The 26,368-nt window shown below is 34.4% G+C and overlaps 1 protein-coding gene across 2 annotated transcripts in view; it reads right to left on the bottom strand.

The window, feature by feature from the left end:
- CDON (cell adhesion associated, oncogene regulated) overlaps positions 1-26,368 on the bottom strand; it is a 53,403-nt gene that overhangs the window by 5,779 nt on the left and 21,256 nt on the right. For both annotated transcript variants that reach the window (XM_044666176.1, XM_044666177.1), the window contains exons 9-17: positions 25,665-25,839; positions 24,581-24,712; positions 22,431-22,634; positions 21,908-22,089; positions 21,284-21,389; positions 16,262-16,384; positions 13,214-13,435; positions 9,672-9,949; positions 7,221-7,300 (exon numbers count right to left, since the gene is read on the bottom strand). In XM_044666176.1, coding sequence (XP_044522111.1) covers positions 7,221-7,300; positions 9,672-9,949; positions 13,214-13,435; positions 16,262-16,384; positions 21,284-21,389; positions 21,908-22,089; positions 22,431-22,634; positions 24,581-24,712; positions 25,665-25,839 — 1,502 coding nt within the window. The remainder of the gene's footprint in view (positions 1-7,220; positions 7,301-9,671; positions 9,950-13,213; positions 13,436-16,261; positions 16,385-21,283; positions 21,390-21,907; positions 22,090-22,430; positions 22,635-24,580; positions 24,713-25,664; positions 25,840-26,368) is intronic.

Genomic DNA, 26,368 nt, shown 5'->3' with positions numbered 1-26,368 from the left:
TAAGAATGAATTGTACACATATTTTGCATAACATAATCATATCTGGGTTCAATAAGGTATTCCCATAACATCCATTTTTTCAAACAGTTTACCAAATACAAAAAAAGGTTTGTGAAGGCCCTCTAGTTTAAGCAGTTGTTGTGTGACTGTCTTTTAGTGGGGGTTTTCATTGAAGTGGTTCTAGTTCAGAGAAATGGCTCACTTTAATTCTAAGTTTTGCAAAATTGGATAAACTGAACTCTGTGCATCTTAGTATGGACACAAAATCTGAGAAATTTTGGACAAGTTGGTAGTCACTGGGCTCAAAATACTTTAAAAAAGTAAGCAAGGAAGGTCTGCTTTACTACCTGCAAGGTAAGGAAATGGCTCAAGATCTATTAGGGCTTCAAGCTAAATAAGAAAATGCTCACCATGCCATGGCTGAACAGAAAAGTTTTGTGTTATTCGCTGTCAGGATTACAAACTAGGAAATGAAGAGAATCTACACAGGGCACTTTGGTACTTGCTCAAGCAGAGTATTAGATATTCTCACCAGACTACACTTCCATCTCTTAAATCTCTACTGAATCAAATAATCCATGGTTCAAAATGTAATGAAAATAAGTATTTATTGGACACCTGCATACAAAGAACATTATTAAGCATACAGACAATTAAACATTTGTGTTAGTTAAAATCACCTGGGGTTCTATTTGGAAGGACTGAATCTCAATATAATGTTTGACAAACTTCTGTGGACCTGTGGGGGTCCTTAAAACTACATTTCCCGTGGTCCAACGGGTTTCATGGGTTTCTGGTTTTGGATGACGTATTCAAGGTGAGGGACTGTTTGAAATTAGGGGGAAGTGACTTGGAACTTCCTCTTTAGTTACCTGAGCTCAAGGAGAGAGGAAGGGAAATGGCTGAGGTGAGGTTGGAATAGGTTTTTTCTTACAGGCACGTGGTCAGTTTATCTCTATCAGCATGGCTTTTATTAAAATACTATTCTCCCTTTTGATTTTGGCCCTCATCATTTTTAATCATAACACATTCATCCAAGATGTCTCCCCTATCAAATTACAAATTCCCTTCAAGGTATGGACCAAGTATATCTAAATCCTTGACACTTCATATTTACTGGGTATATTCTCAATTTTTATTTCAAACTGGTTATCTTGGAGATATCTTAAAACCATACATCTAAAAATGAACTAATTATCTCCCTCCCTCCCCAAACCCATTCCTTTTCCAAACTTCCCTATTCCTGTTGAAGGCATTACCATTTTTCTAGTATCTCAGATTTATAATCTCAGCATTATCCTGGATTCCTCACATTTCTGCAAGATTAAATAGCTCCTATCAGCTGCCAAAGCTTGCATACAATCTCTTTCATACAATCCCTTCTCCCTACTCATACAACCACCACCTTAGTTCAGATTCTCATCATCCCTCATTATAGCAGCCTCCTAACTAGTCTCCTTGCCTGAAGTCTCTCCTATTCAAGTCCATCCTATACACTGAAGCCAAAGTAATTTTCCTTAAATAGGTAGATATAGTATTTTAAAACAGCTTATACTATGCTAAATGCTAGGAATATAAATTACAAGCAGAAAGATAGTCTTTACTCCCAAGAATTTTTTTAATGGAGGAAAACAATAAATAAAAAAGAGATGGAACATGAGGATTAGGGAAAGGTATTCACTTGGAGGCAAGGTAAAAAAGACTAGCCTGGGGCATTTTCTTAGAGATTATATCTGGGAACTCACCACTGGAGGAGAAGACTGCAAGGATGAGAAGTGAGAAGGCAGCTGTGTATGTGTATGTATGTGTGTATGTATGTATGTGTGTAGTGCCTTCAAATACCTCACAAACTACCTTGCATTTAACTATTTCATATATATACACATATTTATCTATTTATGTGCTATATACATTTATATATGTATTTGTTGTCTCTCCCATTCAATGTAAGGTCCTTGAAAGTAGGAATTGTTTCATTCTTTGTACTTGTATTCCCAGTGCCATGTAATGTGCCTAACACATCATAGGCCCTTAGTAAATATTGCTGATTGATTGGGTAGCTTTACTCTTCTTTTCCCTGAAGATATTATATGAAAACTACTATATGAGCTGGCTGAAATCAACAAGCATTTATTTAAATACTTATTGCATGATAGATATTCTGTTAGGTGATGAGGATATAAATACAAAAGGAAGTAGCAGTTGAGTTTAAGAAGCTGGATTTTGAAAATAGCAGACCACTGGGCGCCAGATACTGAACTTAGTTCTCAATGTGATTTTCTCAAGTGTAAGTCCAACCTCACCACTCTCCTATTTTCAGTAGTTCCCTGTCACCTTCAGGATAAAATATAAAATCCTCTATTTGGTGTTTAAAACTCTTCAACATTAAGCACCCTCCCCTCACCTTTCCTGTCTTCTTATACCATATATTCCACATATTCTTGGATCAGGTGACACAGGCCTCCTTGTTGTTTCTCAGACAAGACACTCCCAATTCCGAGCATTTCATTGGCTGCTTCTCATGCATGGAATGCTCTCCTCCTCATCTCTGCTCCCAGTTTCTCTTAATTCTAGTGCCTTCAGTGTTGATTATTTCCTATATATCCTATATAGAACTTTAAGCTTTCTTTGTATCTCCAGGGCTCAGCACACTGGCAAAGAACAAGCACTAAACAAATGTTTACTGACTGATTGATCACTGACAAGTGTCTCCTTTCAGCACACCCAGTCCAATAAGAAAGTGACTTTTGGGGTTGGCATTACAGAGAAACTTGGAGATCATGTGCTGTCCATATTTTCCAAGACACTGTTTTCCTGCCAGTCTGTTTATGACTTTGTTTTTACTAACAGCAACGCTGCTTGCATTTTCTCGGATGAATTCTATACATTTTTCCAAGCTGATTTTTGCATGGTCATTTCCTGTACCCTTCTAATCTCTGTAGGAAGCCTGAAGTAATTTCTTCCTCCTCCCTGAGGTGTTGTGAGGGTTTATTTAGTAATTTATTTAGCAATAGTGTTGGACCTAGCAGGAAGGGGACATAATCATTTACCGCTCTTAGATCAATTCAGTTATCTGTGAATTTCATTAGTGTCCTGTTTATTCTCTTTTCCAAATATCAAGGATGATGTTAAAAGGGACCAGACTCAGCAATAATCCCATGGACCCAACCATCCACACAGCTGAAAAACAAAACTTTGCTTACATGTCCTGAACTACTTTATTACCTTTCAAAATAAGGGAGAGCAAAGGGGAAAGGGAGAAGGGTGTAAGAAAAGAATGAGACAACTGCAGGAAGCATCAAAATTTTTTTTAAAACAAAGGATTTCATTAACTGTTACACTTCCAAAATAACAACAGAGGCCTTCAAACTCACAAAAACCCATGGCTCCTGTCTGAGATAGCTATTTGCAAAGGTACAAGTATATTATAGCCTGGGAAAATAGGTCATTGCATATTCCTCTTAAGGATTATTTTTTTAAGTATTCATAAGCAAAACTATCCCTTGAAGTTGACCACATGCACAGCGATGACCAAATAAATCTCCATGTTTAAATTTAAACATAGCTCCCTTACAGCCTGCCACATGAGTATTCTTCCTTTTTACTCAGCCAACATTCAAGTTAGATTGATACCTCAGAGGCAAGGGTGGTGTTTTCATTCCTGCTGCTTGCTGAAATCAAGAGATTCAGAAGAGAAGACAGATTTGGGAAGTGAACAGCTAGTTAAGAAAATGCTACATATAAGAAAAGGATTTGGATTTATGGACAACAGTTTAAAAATAGACAAATGACAGATTCTTGGCCAGAGATGCAGTACAACTAATAAATGTAAAGGGTAATGATGTTTTTGTTTGGAGTCTTGCAAATTAATCAAAAGGGTTATAAAATTTAAAAAGACAGTGGAAAGAAAAAACCTTTTTTTTAAAAAATAATCAAAGGCCAAGCCTTTATTGCCTATAGATATAAATAAGGCAATTCCAGCCTTCAAGAAGCATATATCCTTTAGGAGAGATAATGTGTACATATACAAGTATATAGAAAATAAAGACAAGATAAATTGAATGAGGAGGCATTCACTATCAGTTAGGGGGGTCAGCAAAGGCTTCATGTAGCTTTTTTTAATTGAGCTCTAAAGGTAACTACAGATTCTAAAAGGTAGAGGAAAGGAGGGAAAACACCCTGGGTATGGAGATAGAATATCCTATGTGAGCAAGAAAGCCAGTTTGGATGGATTGGAAAGTATATAAAGGAGAGTAATGTATCAAAAGGTTAGAAAGGTAGAGTGGAACCAAGATAGAAAAGGCTTTAAATTTCAAACAGACAAGTTTATATTTGACCCTAGAGGAAACAGGAAGCCATTGGAGTTTTTTGAGTAGGGAAATGACATAGTCAAGCCACTTAAGTGTCAGGAATATCACTTTGATAGCAATGTGAAGGATGGATTGAAGAAAGGAGAGACTATAGGAAAAGAGAATAATTAAGAAGTTCTTAAGAAGTCCAAGGAAAAGGAGATGAGAGCCTGAACTAAGGTGATATCTGGGTGAAGAGAGACAAGGACAGTTATGAGAAATATTGTAGAGGTAGAATCCATAAAACTTGGTAACTAAATGGGTATTTGGGGTAAGCAAGAAGCAGAGTTCAAGATGGTTTCAAGGTTGTGAACTTGACTAACTGGAAGGAAGATAGCATCCACAACACTACAATAGAGGGATAGACTTCAGCTGTAGGATAACACATCTGGTTTCAGATATGCTAAATTTGAGTTGCCTACAGGCTACCTAATTAGAAATATCTAATAGGTAGTTGATGGTGAGAAACTGGAACTTAGTAGAGTTGAGGAATGGCTATAGAGATCTGAGTATCACCTGCATTAAGATGATAATTAAACCATACAAGTTAATAATATTATGGAGAGTAAAAAGGTACACCCATGATTAGGAGATGTGGAACTGATAATAACTCCAAAAAGAGGACTAAAAAGAAAATCAAATGCCAGGGAGGAGAACCAAGAAGTGGTGCTCTTATACAAACCCAGGGGAGGAGGGAGCAGTCAGTGAACGTGGAGGTCAACATTGTCAAAACAAGGTCAATAAATATTAGGATTAAGAAAAGGCCACTGGATATGGCAAAAAAGAGAGCATTGGGAACAGTAGTTTTAGTTGAGGGATGAGATCATACCAAAGAGCAATCAGAGAGGTAAACAGAAAGCAAAGAGAGATCAGTGTCTCTGAATTCAAGGGAAAAGAGAGTGTCCAGAAGGGAATAGCCAACAGTGACAAAATCTGCATTAAGGCCAAAAAGATCATCCGTTTACAAACAAATCTGAGTTTATGTGCACCAAATAATTAAGTAATTACATCCCAAATTAAAACAAATAAAGGGCAACATTAAGTATTAAGTTGGTTTTAAAATGAATTCATTGTTTTGAATTTTTTCTTCTTAGTCACTAAGTAATATAAATAAACTACCATTTGCTTGGTACCATGCAGCTAGGAGGCACAATGGAAAGAGAACTGAGCCTGGTATCAGAAGATCTGAGTCAAATCCAGATATTTACTAGTTGTATGATCCTAAGGAAATCACTTAACCTATGTCTGCCTCATCTTTCTCAACTGTAAAATGCAGACAATAATAGCACACACTATGCAAGGTTGTTGTGAGCTCAAATGAGATTTGTAAAGTTCTTGGCATGACACATAGTACATAGAAGGTACTATATAAATGCTAGCTATTTTTATTACTATTATTATGCATTCCTGTCCAACTGTTCAATGCTTTCAAGGTTAGAACAATGACAGCCTGAAACAAGATTAGAGAAAACATGATTTGCCACAATTCTACATAGCATACGACACTAGAGATTTAAATGCTAAAGCTATCAGACACCTAAATAAAAAAATAAGCATGCCAGAGAATGCAAAATGAGTCTTATAAACATAAAAATGAGCATATACACTAATGGCCCAGAGTATCATAAAATTACAAGTCATAAAGCCGCTTTGGCATATAACACCCTCCTCCTGATCCCTAATACATGCTGATAAAATATATTAAAACCTTTTTTCTAAGGGTATAATTTAATATTTTTATAATGTAAAAAGATAACATATCTACAAAGCATTTTAGAAGTATAAGGATGGAAATGTGGCTCAGTAAAAGAAGCACTGGACTTTTAATCAGGAGAGACCTAGGTTTAAATCCCATCTCTGACAGTTTCTAGCTGTGTACTAGCTCTGAGTAGGATTCCTCATCTGTAAAATAAGGATGATAATAATATCTGTAGTACTTACCAGAGCTATTATGGAGATCAAATGGAAGAGTTTGTAAAAGTGCTTTGTAAATGCAAGCTATTATGAATGTTTCATTACAAGAAATCTTTTTAAAACAAAGACTGCTGAATAATGACAAACTTATTCCATATGTCATAAGATACAGCAAAATTCCAGTATGACAAAAACTTAGTTAGTTTCTTAGAGATGCTTATAATGAAACTTGACCAGGGTTAACATTTTCATCACTATGAGAGTTATATAGCAAATCAATTGAAAAGAAAGTAAAAGGGGCAGCTGTGCAGCTCAGTAGATTGAGTGAGGCCTGGAGACAAGAGGTCCTGAGTTCAAATCTGATCTCAGACATTTCCTACCTGTGTGATCCTAGTCAAGTCACTTAACACCCTTCCTCTACCCCCACTTCTTTACCACTCTTCTGTCTTGGAAACAATGCTTAGTATTGACTCCAAGACAAAAGTTACAGGTTTAAAAAAAATTTTTTTAAAGAAAGATTAAATAAAAGACATTCCTTTTCTTAAAGTTGTTCATTTGAAAATTCTAACATTGCTTAAGGTGATTCTATAAGAAAATTTTAATAAGTGTACTATAAGGAACACAGTAGAGTACCTATATGTCCACTTATCTTCACAAAATATAAGATAGGAAAACAGTATTAAACTTAAAGAGATAGTAATACTTCAGATACCACTTTTAAATAAATTTTAATAGCTTACTAATAATACTTACTAATAATAGAGCATTTCTCATATTATTCCTGGAGAAACTGAGGCACATGAAGGTTAAGGTTAAGGTTGTAAGGAAAGAAAACACAATGGGTCAGGACTCCCAAGTTACTGCTTCATCATTACAGTTGTTCAAAAGCTTCCATCATTAAAAGAAAATAAACTCTAGAGTCTGTATTTATACTTATGTGCACATATTCACACTCACCTATTGTTGTTTCTACAATTTCGGCAGTTAACACACTCCAACGGGTCAGTCTGGGGCACTGCTGTATACATTCCACCATTCTTAATAATTGAAAGGAAGACAAAGAAATGAAAAAAAGATGATGGTAAGTTATTGGTTCAAATAACCTCTTTCTATAAAACAGGCTTATGATAAATAGATCTATTCTATAAGAGATTTTAACGAAAATCATCTTTATTGTCTTCGCTGCTAAGATTTTATAAAATGGCATACTTCTACATAATACCAAAATAGTATTCCGCAAAATTAAATGGAACATTTTCCCAAGTATTTTGTACTAATAAAAAAAGTAAATAAATGCAATGTAGAATGTGATTACCTCTCCTCCCTGTTTTGAACCTAATGTGGCCAAAATACATTTAATGTGGACTTTACATAAATGGTACCCTTCTACTTTTCAACCACATATAAAAGAATTTCAAGTGATCCCAGCTGGGAGAGACTCCCCATCTATAAAGCTTGTATAGCTGATATCATAAGATAAAACCTATCTGTATTTTCCTATAATTATTATGATTAGGTAGGTTCACTCTCCTACAGTGAATTTTGAAATATGTTCTATTTTTCCAGATGGAATAGATTTCTAGCCAGCAATGACATAAAAGGAGTATAATATTTTGGTATTACTTTTGGCATAAACTTCCTGGCAATTAAGCAAAACAACCAGATTAACACATACTTCATTGTGAAATGCTTACTTGACATTCATGACAGGAAGACTGGGAAATACTTCTAAGCAGTGGACTAAGCTTGGAGTTAGAATTCTGCTTGGTGATGAAAAAAAGTCAAACCAACACTAATAAACAATGGAAGAGGCTGGCCTACACTTTACCCAAATCAAATCTTGAAGGTTGGGAAAAGTTCAAGCACAATGTTTCACTTCTACTTGCCTCAGAAATATCATAGTCCAAAAAGAATAAAAAGACCTCCGAATTTCTCTTAGAGGCACAGGGCCTTTATACCATCCAGAAGCAGAAATTATAATTTTTTCATGTGGGAGATAATAAGCTTATTTTCTTTTCAGATTGCCTGTGCAAATTTTTAAAAGCTTCATAAAATGAAATGAGCCATTTGCATTATTACAGCTGCTAAACCTTTCAAATATGACCATATTGATAAGTCGCCATTAATTTATAAATACATGCATTATACATGTAAATATTCCTTCCTATCTGAAAAAAAGTCAGTATTTACAAAATAAAGGAAAAAATCTTCAAGAAAACTGAGGGGGTTTGAATCAAAGGTACATATTTCTAATGAAATACATCTAGTGAAGAAATTATCACACACATAAATAGCAAACTTTTCAAAATCCAAACTACTTGGGTTTAATTACTAAAGCAAACAATAGCCCCTGTTTTTCTTGATGAAAACTGCATGTGATACTCAAAACTTTCATGCTCTCTCCATTTTCTTAGGCAATTTTCAGTGGTTTTGACTAGAAACAAAAAGTAACAAGAAGTTTGGTAAATAATTTTGGAAATAAGCCATCTGCTTCCATATATACTAGTTAAATCACTAGTCCTTTTCAGAAAAAAAAGATGCATTTAGGCAAATTAAATATTTTTCCACAGCACACAAAGGCTAGGTTACATATCTGTAGTTTAAAAACATATTTAAGCAAACTTCAAAGCTTAAAGCGAAGCTTTGTTAAAGTGGAATTTCATTTATTTATTTATTAGATTTAAAGGCTGAAAAAATACCTCATATCTCCTCAAATTGTTGCTTGGTATAGCTTATGACAAAGTTATCAACATAACAGTAGCATAGGAAATATAATGTTTAGTTCAAGTAACTATCATAAATATTCTAACAAGATGAAATATATAAACTTATGACAGGTAATGTAAAAAAATCTAATTTTCTAATAAATATAATAACCCCTTAGCCAAAATTCATATACAATGTGACAATTCTCTTATTCTGAATTTTAATACCAAAAATAAATCAAGCAGCACTAAAAGAAGGTAGCTTTACAACTGTTTCATTCTTTACAGATAGATGTCACTCAAGAATGTGATAAGATAATAGGTTAAATAAAAACTGAGAAAAAAAGTAGGTGAAACATAACATGCTTATTGACCTGGTCTTGTCCAGTAACATTTTTGTTGTTGCCAAGTATCAGGAATAAACTCCAAAATCTATACTATAGAGTTGCTCTTGTTTAAAATGTTAATTACTAATTACTAATACAAATAAATTAACTTATAATACCTTGTATCTAACAATTTAAAACCGCAATAAGGAACAAAACCATGACTCTCCCGATTAAGATACTGCCAATGGTACATTCCACTTAAGGGAATATGCAGTGCTTTCATGGTCAAAAGCAAGAGATGCTAACCCTTTTTCTATACCGTGGCACCTTGCTGTCCATTGAAGGCTTTTTCTTATAAGTGGAAAGGCTCTTACATTCACTAAGTGGTGAGGATGCTCATATTCCACATGAGTTCTGGTCAAGGAGTTGTGTCCAGGGTAATGTCCTCCATTTACATTCCCATTCATGATCCCATTGACTCCATTAGGAACTTTATGATGGAGATGTGGGCAGCCATTGCTGAGAGTTCCATTACTGATAAAGTTTCCATGTACACTGCCATTTATTCGGCTTGTGCCAGGCAAAGTAGTGTATTCCATTACTGGTCCATTAATATCTGAGCCCTGATAGAGGTATCCTGGAGGATCATATTCTATTAAGAGAATGTAAGAGGGGGAAAAAAGTAAGATGCTTAAAGAATTCTTTGTAGGTTTTATTATTAATTTTATATTTATGTTAACTCTTTGTGAGAAAAGACTGTTTCATTCTTTGTATTTATATCCACAGTACCTAGCACATGAGATACAAATAAACATTTGTTGATTTATCTAAAATACAAAAAACTAACCTATTCATTGCTTTACATCTAATTTCCTCATGATAATGGATGCAAAAGAAACCTTAAAAATAAATAGTACTCTAGGGCAACTAGGTGGCTCATTGGACTGAGAGCCAGGCCTAGAGATAGGAGGTCCTAGATTCAAATCTGGCCTCAGACACTTCCTAGCTGTGTGACCCTGGGCAAGTCACTTAACCTCCATTACCTAGTCCTTACTGCTCTTCTGTGTTCTAAGACAGAAGGTTATAGGTTAAATAAATAGTACTCCATAAGCTATTGCATCAAAGTTCTACTGTCTGGGAGATAATACTCTGAATGAACAGATCACTATTTATGCTCTGAATCCTCTTGAATCAACTTTGAGTTTTTCAGTGGGAAGAAGAATTACCTAAAAGATTCAAAAGAAAAAGCCACAAATTGTGGAATATGGAATTACTCAAAGAAACACTGAGAAAAGATGCTTAAATTCACATATCCTTCAATCTGGTAAAGATTTAGCATGTAGCAGGAAAGCTTTTTATTTTTAGAGAATATATTTCAATTTTTAGAGAATATATTTCAAAATCAGAATTTTCTCTATAGGTAAATAGTCAAAGCATTTGAACAGGCAGTTTTCAGAGAAATCCAAACTATCAATAAGCATATGAAAAAAATGCTCCAAATCACTAATAATTAAAGAAATAAAAATTAAGACCATCTAAGGTTCTACCTCATACTCATCATTTTGGCAATCATGACATCAGAGGAAAATGACAAATATTAGAAGGGCTGAGGGAAAACAGGCACATTAATGCTTCATTAATACAACTGTGAATTGGTCTAGTTATTCTGGAAAGAAATTTTGGAATGTTGCCCCCAAAAGTCATAAAACTGTGCATATCCTTTGAGCTTGCAATACCACCACTAGAAACAAGACCCCCAAATAATTCAAATGAAGAGAAAAAGGATCCTCATTCACAATAAATATTTGTGCCAGCTCTTTTTATAGAGGCAAAAATTGAAAACTAAGAATGTAACTACCTATTGGGGAAAAGCTGAACAATCTGTGGCATTATGACTATTATGGAATATTAATAAACTATAAGAAATTACAAAATGGGCAGTTTCAGAGTGAAGACTGAAGAGGAAAACAATTCATACAATGGCAAGATTATGAAGAAAAACTTTGAAAGCCATGAAAACTTATGATAAACCAAAAGGACTAAAAATGAAGCATGATAACCTGCCTTCTGCCAGACAGCAAATGGACTTCAAATGCAGAATAAGACAAAGATTTTTCAGCATGACCAATGTGGGAATTCATTTCACTTAACCGTGCATATTTGCTATGAGGGTTTTCTTTTCTTTTTTCAATTGTTCAATAGGATGGGAAGAAGTAATGGGAGTGATAGAAAATAAATGTTAACTGGAAAAATAGTGAAATTAAATTTTTTAAAACAGAAAAAAGAACTTTTATAGTTATAAGTTAGGTATCAGGATAAAGTTATCTATCCATTTCCTAATAGTCTATTTACATACCTCCCAGAATATTGCAACTAGTTTAGAAAAAAGTCAAAACTCAAAGATGAGAGAATTGTCCTTTTCTCCCTGATAAAGAAATAAGTTTAAAAAAGAAAATAGATATATAATTCTGATTTCTAGTGGCACGGTTACCAGAAGCAAGAAATGGATAGGCTTATATTTTCTGGAAAAAATGGCTTCTGAATATCCCATGAACTATTATTTGATTTCTGAGAAACTCTTCAATGGCATTAACACTATGATAAAAACTTCATAGAGTCCATTACTATATATTAAAAGGAATATGTTATCACTTCACATGTATAATTGATATCATATTGCTTGCCTTCTCAAGAGATGGAGAAGAGGCAGGAGAGAAAGTGAAAATTTAGAATTCAAAACTTTTTTAAATGACTGCTAAGATTTTTTTACATATATTTTTGATGAAATAAATTAAAATATATTAAGAGGAATATGCTATTTCATATCAATCTAGTCATATCAATCTAATCAGAATGCCTACCAATATTTCAGGTAGCAAAGAATATATATCAGATGTCTAAATGACACCTCTGTATCTATACAACTTATGACTGGGGAGGAAATCCTATCAATGTAATGTTCCCTGTCAAATGATATGTTTTTCTGTGCTGTCTATGAAAAGGAAGGTTTACTGCACGTGGAAGTGATTGGTGGCAACTTCTGCTATTGCTGGCATACTCCTGTGTGGCTGCTCTTCCCTTTTTAAAGATTTTCCTTTAGTTGGGGAGAACAAAGGAATCTAAATTAAGACTGCAATTTTTTATGTGATATAGTTATGCTATTTAGTTAAAAGCTCAAAAAAGAAAAGGAAATGAGAAAGGGGATTAGAATCTCTGTTTCAAAATGGTACCTATATATTGCTATTTTGTATATAATCAATTAGCTTATAAAATTTTTGTGGAGAACCATCTATAACTAGGTTAGTTATCCCATTAAAACCTTACCTTCACGAACCTCTATTGGTAACATTCATTGTGTTGGGGCTGATTTTATATGCTGGACAATCTAGATCAGGGGTCAGTAACAGAGGGCCGGATATGGCTCTTTCTGCAGGAGCCATAAAGTCAATTTTTTTTTTCAGGTGCTGTTACAGGAGCGCACACTGTGAGCACTGTACGGCTCTCACGAAATTACATTTTAAAAAATGTGGCGTTCATGGCTCTCACAGCCAAAAAGGTTGCCGACCCCCGCTCTAGACAATGGTAACTTAGAAGATCTCCAGCACCTTCCTTTCTACTAAAGGAGTACTGACAAATGAAACTGTTCCTTCCTGGTGTTCTAAAAGTGCCAGCATTTCCCAGCACTAAATCAGTTATTTGTTTAGGGGTCAGGTTACTTTTGGCTTTGTTAGTATTGTTAATAAAAATGTTTATTTCTTCTGGGCAATTTAATCTGATGCCCTACTTATTTTGGTTTGCAAATGAGAACTGTACTTACATTCTATGGCATAAGTGTTGGAAGTCACTATTTATTCAACAATAGTTTCCTACCCATCCTTTTTTGGAAAGAAAGATAAGTAACTTTTGTATCACTTACTCTGTATAGTATTTTGCTGTCGATTCTTCCACAAGCACATGGCAATGAAAACCATGAGAATCAGCACCATAACTCCCAGCACACAGCCTACGATCAGGTACAGCATATTACTGCTCCGGGCTGGACTCAGTGCTGAGCCAACATTCCCTCCACTTCCAAAAGAGTTTGGAGGAGTGCTCAAGTCCTTGGTAGGATACTCCGAGGCTCCAGGAACCCGTTTCACTAATTGAAAAACAATGGAAAGCATAGCCTCAGAGTGAATATTGCCTCTGTGCAACAGTTTATTCATGGAAGGAGGTTTGTATAAGGATGCAAACTTATCTGTTTACTCTTGTCATTAAATGATGTGATCACTAGTCACAAACAGGACTTAGTTTCTCAAGGCAACTTTAATCCTTAACAGTTTAAAGAAATCAAAAGAACAAAAAAGCAGAAAACCATCTGGTCTATTATAAACCTGTTTTAATCAACTTTTTGCATTCTACAGAATATTAGTTTAATCACTGAATAAATAAAAATTTCCTAAATAGATAAAATATATCAAGTTTTTAAATTGCAGTTAAAGAAAAAGAGAATTTATTGCTGTTTGACCTAGACTAATTTGAAAGTGGCCTCAAATGAATATTTTCTATTTCCATCACATCGGTAATGTTAAAAAAGCGGCTTTTAGATAAGAAAACCAATCAGAATGATCAATTATCAGAATATAATTTTTAAACACATTGAAGATAATGCTTCAAACTAGAAAATCAAAATATGGAAAAGATTTTACTCATACTCTGAAATTCTGGGATAGCTGGAATTTAAATAAAGTAGTATTTAAAAAAAATTTTTAAAGCAGTATAAAGAGTATTCTTCATAAACAATGGAGATAGTAGGAACAGGAAATGGCATGATGGTCTTCATGAAATTAAAGATAAAATCCAAGTATATAAAATAAGGCATAGGGCACTTATATATTCAATGTGATCTACCCTCATGCCTTACTTATCTTGTTACTTCAGCTATCTGCAATACAGTTGAGAAACAGAATATTGGGTGCCTCAGAAAAATGATGAGCACCTAAATAGGGCAAAATTTTCAAGTCTTGCTTCTGACATATACTGGCTACGTAATCACAGACAAATCACTTAACATATCATTACCATAAACCAGTGTAAATGCACATCAGCTCTGGGGGAGGTGAGACGGGGAGGTGAAGGGGAAAGTAAGAGCATGAATCATGTAACCATGTTAACTTTTCTAAAAAATAAAAATTATTAAATATTTTAAAAAAAGAAAAAAACATATCATTACCATAGACACTCCTTTAAGGCAACAATGACAAGAGTAACAGACATTCATTTAGTGCTTTAAGGTTTGCAAAGCACTTCACACTGAATTTGATCCTCACGACAGTACTGTGAGGTAGAGTTTACAACTACTCTTACCTGTTTTCAGATAAGGAAACTGAGAATTTCACAGAATTTAAAGTTTGAAGAGATCATCTAGTCCCATGTGGGCAAAGACATGGCACGTGTGCCCCACATGCTGGAGGAGGCTGCTCCCCTCCCCTTCTCCACTGTCCCTGGGGGCATTTTTGCATGTCCCGCCCTTCTGCCCAGCAGCCCAATGCCAGCACTTCCTCCTTCTGCTCTCTGGGGTAATGCTGGGGATGAGGGGGCAGGGATGGGAATGTGACAGGTTGGGACTCACAGGCAGCTTGAGGGTGCAGTTTGGGCACATGATCTCTAAAAGGTTCGCCAACACAGCTCTAGTCTATCATATACCTGAAAGGAATCTCCACCATAATTGCCCTAATGATTTGTCTATCATCACAAAGTTAATTAGGTTTCCAAGGCTGAATTTCCAGGTCTCTGAGTTCAAGTTTGGCATTGTCCAATATGGTACAAAGCTGCAACAATTTCTAGTGGGGTATAACATTCACATAGTGAAATGTGATACTAGATGTCCATAATGAAAGCATCATATAAGCAGCAACAGCAAAAGAACAAGTTTTTTCCTCTGTTTAAGAGGGTAAGGAAATGTGTAATATTTTAGAAATATCTTCATAAATTACAAAAGAAAACTTTTGAGGGAAGAAAGTATTTTCATTCAAAGCTAAACTCAGAAAAGTTTGGGTGTTTAAGGGAGTAACATCAACTATCAAAAAACAGTTAAATCAGGGGCAGCTGGGTGGCTCAGTGGATTGAGAGCCAGGCCTAGAGTGGGAGGTCTTAGGTTGAAATCTGGCCTCAGACACTTCCTAGCTGTGTGACCTTGGGCAAGTCACTTGACCCCCATTGCCTAGCCCTTATCACTCTTCTACCTTGGAGCCTATACATAGTATTGACTCCAAGATGGAAGGTAAGGGTTTTATTTTTTTAAAATAAGAAAGAGAGCAGTTAAATCAATGTCTTCATTGACTGATGTTGCTAGATAATGAGGCATTACTGTATTTTATTTTATACTTTCTAATATATTACACCATTATTGTTCATACGCCATTATCATCTTTTTTTCTCCCTAAAGGAGCCTTCATATTTCTTGAGGAAGTAATTACTCTTTAATCTCCCTTAAAGACTGATATAGTGCTCTATATTCAATAAGAACTCAATATATACTTAAGAACCTAAACAAGTGAGAGGTCTCAAAAGCTATGTATTCATTTTTTTTAACCATAAGTTCAGTATGCTCATGCATTATTATCTTTTTTGGTTTTCAATGTTTATGTCTAAGTAGAGCCAAAAAGGCCAAGAAGACAATAACAGGTACTTCTAATGACTTGAACTTAGACTGCTTTAAAGTTTACAAATGCATTTTCCTTATAACCACATGAGATAAGATGTTATTATCTCCATTTTATAGATGAGGAAACTGAGGCACAATGAACTGCCATGTACAGAATAATAAACACCAAAGGCAAGACTCTAAATCTAGTCTTCTAATTCCCAAACCAAAGTTTTTCTCATCACACTGTGTTGCCAGAAGGTCATGGGTTGGTGATTCTAACACTGGGAAGTTTAACTGCCTCAGAGAAAAGCACAAACACTTCTGCACTTTACTCACCTTTGGTTTCACAGATCATCACATTGCTGAATTCACTTTCTCCCCCTTCATTAAAGCACTGCATTTTTATGTCATAAGATGTTTCTGGCTGCAGGTGACCAATCATATGCCACTGCTTTGAACCTGGGAGGAAATGATATTTTTTTAAAATCAGCTTTGTACACAATCACAGAACAAGAGGGAACCTCAAAGGTTCCAACAACAATCCTTACCCATGTCATGAATCCTATCTATAACATTACCAACTTCTGTTTAAAGTCCTGCGGTATTAGGGACCTGAATACCTCCTGAAGTAGCCCATTCCATTTTTGAACAGCACTAATTTTTAGGAAGTTTTTCCTAACACTGAGTCAAAATCAGCCTTATGCTAATTTCCTCCCAACAGTAGCAGTTCTATCCTGCAAAGTACAAATGATATAAAGGGAATATATATTTTCTTAATACTTCTAAGATCTTTGCTTTTGTAGTGTCTCTTCCATATACACAGATCATATGCCCTCTTCTATGACTATATACATAGTTTTTAAGAGTTGTTATGGCCAAAAGTGATGTGATCATCCTGGTTAATAAGAAAATATGGCTAATATTATTCAGTATTTCTCTGGAACTGTGCTAATTTGTCACAATGTGTATGGTATCTACTTGGCGCCAAAGACAGACATTTAATAAATTCTTTTTATGATTTTCAAACAATACTTTTAACTTTTTGAAAGCAAATAGAGGTGTAGAGAGCCTAGACTTTGAACTCAAGGTGAAAAAAAGCCAAGCTTTGTAGTTTTGCCACATAGAGCAAGTATAGATGTCTTACTAAATTCACAAGTCTTCAATTAGGTGAAAGTACCTAAGATGAGCTACAAAAAAAGTACTTAATAAAAACAATCTTCTGAATGATAATGCTCAAATAAATTATCCCACTAAGGGAAAAAATAGGCTCTTTCCCTTGGTTTCTTTTCAGTCTCTTGAGTCAGAGGCTCCAAACCAAATAAGCATGGCTATTAGAATGATTTTGTTATCACTGGCGCACTGCCAACTCTTCATTTAGAAACTCTCCTAAACTGAGCACTTCAGTATAACTCGCCCTCCATCTTTTACTTTCATGGACTTGTGACAAATTTTAATCAAGACCCTTCTTGGTGGGTTTTAATGAACTATTTGAGCACTTTTAATCCCTCTCAGAAAATGCCTCTTCCAACTGTTTCCACTGTTTCTTAGAAATTCAACTATACCACCTACTGATATAAGGATTAATTAAAGGATCTCTCTCTCTCTCTCTCTCTCTCTCTCTCTCTCTCTCTCTCTCTCTCTCTCTCTCTCTCTCTCTCTCTCTCTCTTTCTCCCCCCCCAACCCTACCTCCACTCCCCCAACTTACAGAACTCTGGATCCTTTTTAATTTAATAGAGACAAAAAAAAAATATTTCAAACTGGAAACAACTTCCCTTACCAGATCACCAAACAAAACTCTCCAAACATAGATTCACATTTTAAAAGGATTAGGATCCGCTTGTTTTAGAATTAAGAGACTGAAAGGCTGATTCGAAAATAATTCTATGCCCCATTTGTAAATGGTAAGAGAGCTCAAAAGAATATTTACTTAAATACTGGCTGAAGTTGGAAACTGGCCTATTCCTAAAAGCTAACATTTTTCTAAAGCCCTCCTCATTTCTTCTCTGCCCTCTAGAGTCTCTGACCCTGGCCCTACTCCCACCTCCCCATAAACATTCTTCTGAGTAATTATCACACCAGGTTTGAGGTTTCTATTTCACACCACTAGTGGAAATGGAATTAATATGGAACTATGCTTCTTACATAGAATTATCTAGAGAATGAATTTCAAATAATTCACTATACATAATGAATCCCTGGATCACTGAAATTCCATAGCATATTGCATGATGCAGATTCTCCTTTTCTTGAATATTAGATAATTGCAAAACAAAAAACAAATGTATTAACTGGTTTAATTTCAACTAGAACATCACTTGTGAAAAAATGTTAAGAATGATTTATAAAAGTTAAAGATTTATGAGAGGAAAAATCTAGGCATATGGTTCACAATAATAAATGCTTTGATTTATTCAGTACTTAAATGAATTAGGCAAAATAAAAAACATCTGCCCCCATCAATTATTTTTAAATACTCCAGTATCCTAGAAAACAATTTCAGTTTTAAATGCAGAGCTTAAACAGGAAGCAAGGATAACTTAATGTTTAATTATTTTTCTCCTAGTATGCTTTAAAATCAATTGTTTTAAGATTTTCTCCAAATGCCTGAACAAGTTTATATTTAAAAACCATCACTGACTTGCAGCTTAATTTCAAAGAAAGCTTTACCTAAGAGAGAAAGGTCTTTTAAGTTCCCAGTCTTGAGAGAACTGAGCAAACTCTAATGACTTCCAAGTGCCAGAAAAGAAAAGATAAATGCATAAACTTGAAAATCAGAAATAAGCAAAAAAAAAATCTCACAGCACACTCAAGCCCACTTAAATATCTAACTGTTCGGTGGCTTCCATTTACAAACAATTTCTGTGTTCCATAAGACAAAAATGATATATTTACAGATAATACTCATGATTTGGAAGATTGCAAAAGGACCTAATTAGAACTAAGCATACAAGACTATTCAATAACTTAAGTATTTTTCAGCACCAGAGCCTTAGTTTCTTTTTATTTAAAACAGACTTTAAGAATTCAGCATCTTACATGGTATTTCTGACATAAGAGGGTGAACTAATTTACTATATTCACAACTCAAAAAAGGATCTATTGGTTTATTTGAATGAATAGAGATTTAATTTGCTTGATAAAAACTGAAATGATTGCCAAACTATCCAGAGACTTGACATAATACAGGTCTTGAGAATTAGCCATGTTGGGTTTGGGGGGAATAGGGGTGGCATGGAATGTTTTGGTTTGCTTTTTTGTAGGCATAAATAAAGTATTTGATATAAAGAAGTCATCTGAAAAAAATTTTCCTTCAGGAAAATGTTCTGACATGATCCATCTGTTAAGACAATTAACATGTTAGATAATCTGTCAGAAAGGACTTCAGGTCACACAAGTCAATCTCCCAATTCTAGAATACCTAAAAATTCCCAGACAGATATCTGTGCATAAAAAGAATACTACCAGAGACAGAGAACTTAATCCTCTGTAAGAAATCCATTACCCATTGCTGATTATTTCTAAACACAAAAAAGTTTTTCTTTATTTTGAGCTGAAAACTATATTTTCCCAAATTATTTTTTCTGATCTCTAAAACACAAAATAAATTTACTTGTTTTTCCACAAAAGCTTTTCAAATATCCAAAAAGACCTATGATATTTTTCATTCCTCTTTTCCAAACTGCCTTTTCTTACTTTCTTTACATCTTCCTTATGTGACATACTGAATCTCTGCCATTAAGGCCTCTCTCTTCCATGTGCCCTGACATTGATTAATAATGGTTGTGACTGGGTAGTCATTGTACTTCTCTTGGAGGGAAGTAGAGAGGGGGGGGGGAAGAGAGAGAGAGAGAGAGAGAGAGAGAGAGAGAGAGAGAGAGAGAGAGAGAGAGAGAGAGAGAGAGAGAGAGAGAGAGAACGAACTAGATTATTGAAATCCAGGCCAACATTTTTCAAGCTCTCTCATAAATTTGGACCAAAGCACATTCCAGAGGTGATCAGACCACTAAAGAAAAGGCTCAGTGATACTATCACACCTCTCTCAATCTGGAAACTCTACAGCTATTAATGCTGCCTAAAACAGAATCAGTGTTTTGTTTTGCTTTAAGCAGATGTATCACATTATTGGCTGAAATTGAATTTAGGATTAACTAAAACCACTCACACCAGGACTTTTTTACATGAACTTGTCAATGTGTCTCCACTATTTTTTTTCAAACCCTTACCTTCCATCTTGGGGATCAATATTGTGTATTAGAAAGGGCTAAGCAATGAGGGTTAAGTGACTTGTCCAGGGTCCCAGATCTATGAAATGTCTGAGACCAGATCTGAACACAGGACCTCCTGTCTCTAGGCTTGACTCTTAATCCACTAAGTCACCAGCTGCCTCCTCCTCTATTCTTTTGTAAGCCTAAATGTAAGACTTAACATTTATCCCAGTTTTTTAAAATTTGAAGGTTTCAGTTCTCTGGAAGAAATGGCATGACAATTAACTATTCAGTTACAATTTCATTAAGGATGGCTAGATCCATGCTATTGAAAAAGATCCCAATATTTTATTTTTGTTCATTTAAGAAATACTTGGTTTCAGAGCATCTCAAGAGAGCCAGGCCTAAATTCAGTAGAACCTGGGTTGAAATCTGGCTTCAGATACTTCTTAGCTCTGTGACCCTGAGCAAGTCATTTATCCCCAATTACCTAGCCTTTATCTCTCTTCTGCCCTGGAACTGATTCTTAGTAGAGATTCAAAGCAGATGGTAAGAGTTTAATAAAAATACTTAGATTTTCATTGATCTCATGTTGATTCTAAGAAGAGAACAGGGACAGAAAATAAATTATCAACCAAATACAATGGAGATGCTTACTATGGAACACAACGGAAAGATGCTATCTATAAAGAGATGAAGGCAGCTGGTTAATGTCTTATTGGTTGCTGCCTTATGCAAGGCAATCTTTTATGACTACTGAATATTATGGGTTAATGAAACATTATTAAGAGATTTAATACTAACAAATTTATCCTTATGCACCTAAGTTTCACTGGTAGGATTTAAATTCCTCTTTTGAAATGCTAACATATCCTAATGAGGAATAATGGCCTCTAACATTAAAAAATAAACTGCTAAGTTGTGAGCAGAAAATCAATACACCCAAAAGTTTGAATCAGCACCCTTAAATATCAGCCAATCACTTGTACTTCTCTTTTGTGAAGAGTTTCACAGACTGAATTTAACTATAATGGTGTCCCAGGGTAAAAACTGTTTTAGTATTTCTTAGTTCTACATCTCTTACCTCCACAATCCCCTTAGAACTCCTCCTTGGTCCTCTAGCTTAAAAAACACTGACTTAAAAGGACTTACCTTCTACAACATCTCTCTTGTAATCACTGTCATTATCACTATCTGTTGGTCGGTAATAAATATAGAATCCTTGGATAGGTGTGTTATTGTTGCTTGAAGGAATATACTGAAAAACAGAAGGAAAGACTCATCAAAGATGAAATAGAAGTTTCATATTTATAGAATTTATTTTCACTTGTCATAATGTCTTTCTGGCTTTATCTTCCTATCACCACACTTATAACTTTAGATTAAAATTAAAAATTAAAAAAAAGAAAGAAGTCTGTTTAAAATGCATAGTCTATTGTAGGGCTGAAACAATAAGCAAAATACAGCAATTCACTCTTTGCTAAGCCCAACAGCACAAAAGTACATCTAGTTCCAAACCAAGAAACCATGAAATGGTAGTGAATAGAGCCCTTGGAAAGGAACCTAGAAGAAAATAATTTCATTTTCAGTGCTATCACAGTTGTACTCTGTGATTTTTTTATAAATTACTTAAAAGCTCTATGTCTCAGTTTCCCCTCAATGAAAAAATTTAAAGGCCTCCTTATCTACAATTCGATTATCATAGGGGTATATGACTAGAACTTAGAACTACAACCAGAACAGAAAATCTGCTGAAGAGAAGATGCTACCACTCACCGTCCATTTCAACATAATCTGAGTATCACTGACAGCTTCTGTATATGCGATGTGAGGTCCAGCAACTGGACGATTGGAAAAGCGGTTGGGAAATCCAGCTACTTGGTATGGGCGAGATGCAGAGCTCCGAAAACTCTCACCATAATGGTTAATAGCAATTACTCTAAATTTGTATGTGGAGCCTTTTGGAAGGAGAATACACAGCTTAGAAAGTCATGAGCAAATAAAAGAAGACAAAGTATAATTTCTCATTAAATGTAAAAAATGTTTTACTTTCTCTAGGTTCATCTGGTCCTTTCAGACAGCTTCAGGAAAGGTAGGCAATGCTCTAAAGTGAGCCTTAAAAGGAAATAGATGCTACAATTTCCATGGAACCAAACATTAACTAGAATTAACAGAGTGTGTGCTACCATCAGGACCAGACAAATTTAGTCAAATTCAATTTCTTTCTATTAAAAATATGTATCCAAAAACCAGAATGATATGAAAAACTGATGTGAAACAGATGTCTCAGTATAAGTACCTGGTTCTAAGCTACGCACTTCCACAGAAAGTTTGGAAGGAGGGATATCTTCAGCTGCCACTAGCCAATCACTATTTTTCATCCTTTTATATTCAACTTTGAAAGCAGTGATGGGAGAACCTCCATTTGCCCGAGGAATCCAAGTGACATACACAGAAGTCTCTGAGGCAGTAGAGATAGTAGGTCGATCTGGTGCTTCTGGAACTAGAAAAGGAAATATACCAACAAACAACTTTTGAACATCCATGGTAATGGGAATCAAGGTGGTTTGAATAGTATACAGAATACACTTTGAATAGTACCAGAAACCTCACCTTATTCAATACTCTGAAACTCTATTCTCATTAAATCTTTTATCACAGTTGCCAATCAGTGGTAAAACTGACGTTTCACCTTTGCTTCCTTCCTTCCTTTCCTAATCTCTATTCAAACTTCTAATAAAAACTTTGATGCTCAAAAGGCAAGAAACAATAGAAGAATCAGAGGTCATGGAATTATCTACAAACTAAGTGAAGTATTTTCTGATAATGGAAAGTTCATAAGAGTATGTTCATTGTGACCCTGTTATCTTGTGCTTATGGACAAAAACTACTTAAATTCAGCAATTTCTATTTGGCTCCTAATGCCAAATGGTGTTGATTTAGAATATTAGTCATTAACTGTATTATTTCCCTTAATCTACCTAAAGTAAAAAGAAAGTATACAATGAATAAATTGCTCCTAAAATACCTGGCACTATAATGGATAGTAGACAAGTGTGCTGACTTAACAGAACATCTTACAAATATATAAGGGTGTTCTAAAATATACACGAGTTGGTAAAAACCATAAAATGATTGTTAACATTTTCTTAAAAGTTATTCCATCTCAATATTTGGATACTTAGTGAAAATTATTTACTCCATAAATTGCTTAGTGAGGAAAAAAAAAACAAAATCAAAGCAGGCAAATTTCATTAATACTTACTGAACTGACTTCAAATTAGAAAGCAATGGGAACAGAAAATGAATAAAACTATGTTAGTAAATCTGAAACTTTACAGCAAACAACTCACTTCCATTATATTAACATATAACTAAAGTCTATCTAGGAATAAACCACAAAACAGATAAGCAAACTATTTTAAAAAATACAAAGCAAAAATACCTCTTAACCCTGTCATGCCCCAAAGAGACCTAAAAACTATATACATGAATAAATGGGATAGGGACAGGATACATTCAAATGACAGTTTTGAATATAAGGAATTCTTCTTATATCTATATCTATATTTCTTATCTCTCCTCTCTCTCTCTCTCTCTCTCTCTCTCTCTCTATATATATATATATATATATATATATATATGTATGTATGTATGTAAAGGCTCTTCAGATAGCTAAAACCTTTCAGAAGGTTATTGTGCCAAAAGTTAACAGCAAATTAATAAAGAGAAATTTGTGGCTAGAAAAGTTTTATATTCTAGAGGGCAGAGTCAAAAATATGAAGGTTCATACATTGTATATATACAATTAGACCATGGAAGATTAGAAAGAATTAAATTAGAATAAAGATGAGAGGTTTGCAAATTGGCATAGGTAAGCATAGAAAGTCGATGCCTCTTCCAGGAGTCATGCCATACCAGCCAACACAACAAATTCAAATTACATTTCAACTGTGGGGTTAGTGAGTGTCAAAATTTAGCCATCAAGAAGTGACCTTATTAAATATTGATATCAAAGACTGATTAAAATCACAAGTTATCTAGGCATTCAATTAATTCTTCAATAGGAATTTGTCTCAGGCATGGGATCTCTTAGGGAAAATGCTAAATTCTAAATTACGTATAGAAAATATCCCAAAAGATGATAATTAAGAAAATATCTCTGAAAACATAGAGGCATCAAAATGACATTTAAATTGGATGCAAATTACCAATTTCAAAAAATTTCCCCCCCTTTTCCAAATCAAGGTTAGTTTTTGTGTATAACCAACATAATAACCCAAAGTTAAAAATAGTACTTGAAAGACAAAAAGTGATAACTGATAATGAAGCATATACTTTAAATATTATACAAAAAACCAAAGATTACATTGAAAGGAATCAGAAAAAAAGATTACTCCATCTATTTGATAACACAAAGTGAATATAAATATAAAGAATTTTTTTTACCTCCACTATGCCTGGACGGATCTGTAAGCACCACTCCAAAGTTGCTGTTGGTTCCCTCTGAAACAACAGGATATTTAGGGATGCCCACAGGTGGTGAGGAAGCCTGGGTGTTTTTTGACGATGATGTTCTCTCTATCAATTTTATGAAAAATATCATAAGCTCAAAGAAAGAAATTCCGGAAAATTTCAAATGGATTATACGTATATAATTTTTTCTCTTTTACCAAATGTATAGTTTAAATCAATTGTAATTTTTAGCTCATGGGATTTGCTCTTGACATATACAGCATAAATATTTTGGTAATTTCAAGGTTTCCTAGTAACAGCAAAAGAAAGTTTACATACTTCCTACCACTTCCTATTTATGTGATCTTGGATAAGTTATGTAACTCCTCTGGGACTTGGTTTCCTTACTTGCAAAATGAGGAGTTGAATTCAATGGGCTCTAAGGTTTCTTTCAACTCTTAATCTCTGTTTTTATGATCAATAATTAATCCACAAAAGAAACTTATTTTATTGTTGGAAAAAATAACATAGAATTAATAAATCACATAGTGATGCATTTGATGAAGGCTCATGACTAATTAAGTCTCACTATTCATTCAGTTTTATTTTCATAGAATAAACCTCTTAATTCTAGAAATCAAAATTTATTATCAAATGGCCTCTGATAAGTGTTCTTATAAGCAAGATGCCAAAATTTCAAAAGTAGAAAAAATGAAATTGATTAAGTGATTTTTAACAATCAAAAAGTTTAATTATTGATACTAAGGAGTTTAGAGGTCAAAATGCAAAATTAATTACTAGGGTTTACTTGCTGAAATTCATTATAAAATTCTGATATGTGCTGATATAGCTACATGTAAACATGCACACATTCACAACTTACACTTATTCAAAAGTCACTTCCCTGTTACACTGTTATACTAGAACAATCTAAAATTTTCATATGAAAGGAAGAAAAACTATGCCATCATAATTCTTTTCAAGACCTCCCATATAAGTATCATGCTACATAGACTTAGCTAACTGCTAATAAAAAAAAGCATTCCATTCCTCTAATAGCAGATACCAGCTCTATTACCTTTGCTAGTTCGGAAGGTAAGCATGGCCGGCTGTCCTTCACCTGCTGCACTTCTTGCCACCATCAATACTTCATAAAGACTAGATGGTTCCAATTCTGTTAGGTGGAGCTCATTTTCACTTCCGGGAACTCTAACTGTGTGCCAGTTTCCCACTAAACCAACTCCATCATCCAGCTATATAAGAGGAAAATAAAAGGTGAAAACAGAATCCAGGTAAGAGAAGTAAGGTTGGTGGAGAGATGGAACAGGGAGTCCAGAACAAAAAAGGATAAATGAAAAAGGAGATTCAGTTAAAATTTTTAAAAAATTTAAATTTAATTAAAATTTAATTTAAAAATAAAAAAGAGATTAGTTTAAAATTCATTGAATTATAATTAAGTGCAAGAAGATATAATTAAGTGCAATGGAAACTTCTAAATTAGAAAGAGAATAAGGCTTTCAAATATCAGTATAACCATTTAAGCCATACTATTATTCTTATTAGCAGTACTATTATGATGAACAATATCTCAGATTTTTATAGTACTTTAAAATTTATTAAGTGCTTCCAAAAGTACTAAATAACTATGGATTACTCCAATGATTAATCAGGAAATATTACTTGAATATTTAACTCAATAAAAATAAATTGGCTTTTCCCCCCATATCATTTATTTGTCAGGTTACTTACTTGTCCCTGAAAGCAAAGAAAATTTTTCATTTC

Source organism: Gracilinanus agilis, chromosome 3, assembly GCF_016433145.1.
Source record: "Gracilinanus agilis isolate LMUSP501 chromosome 3, AgileGrace, whole genome shotgun sequence".
Lineage (NCBI taxonomy): Eukaryota > Metazoa > Chordata > Mammalia > Didelphimorphia > Didelphidae > Gracilinanus > Gracilinanus agilis.
This window is presented reverse-complemented; position numbering and strand designations above follow the sequence as displayed.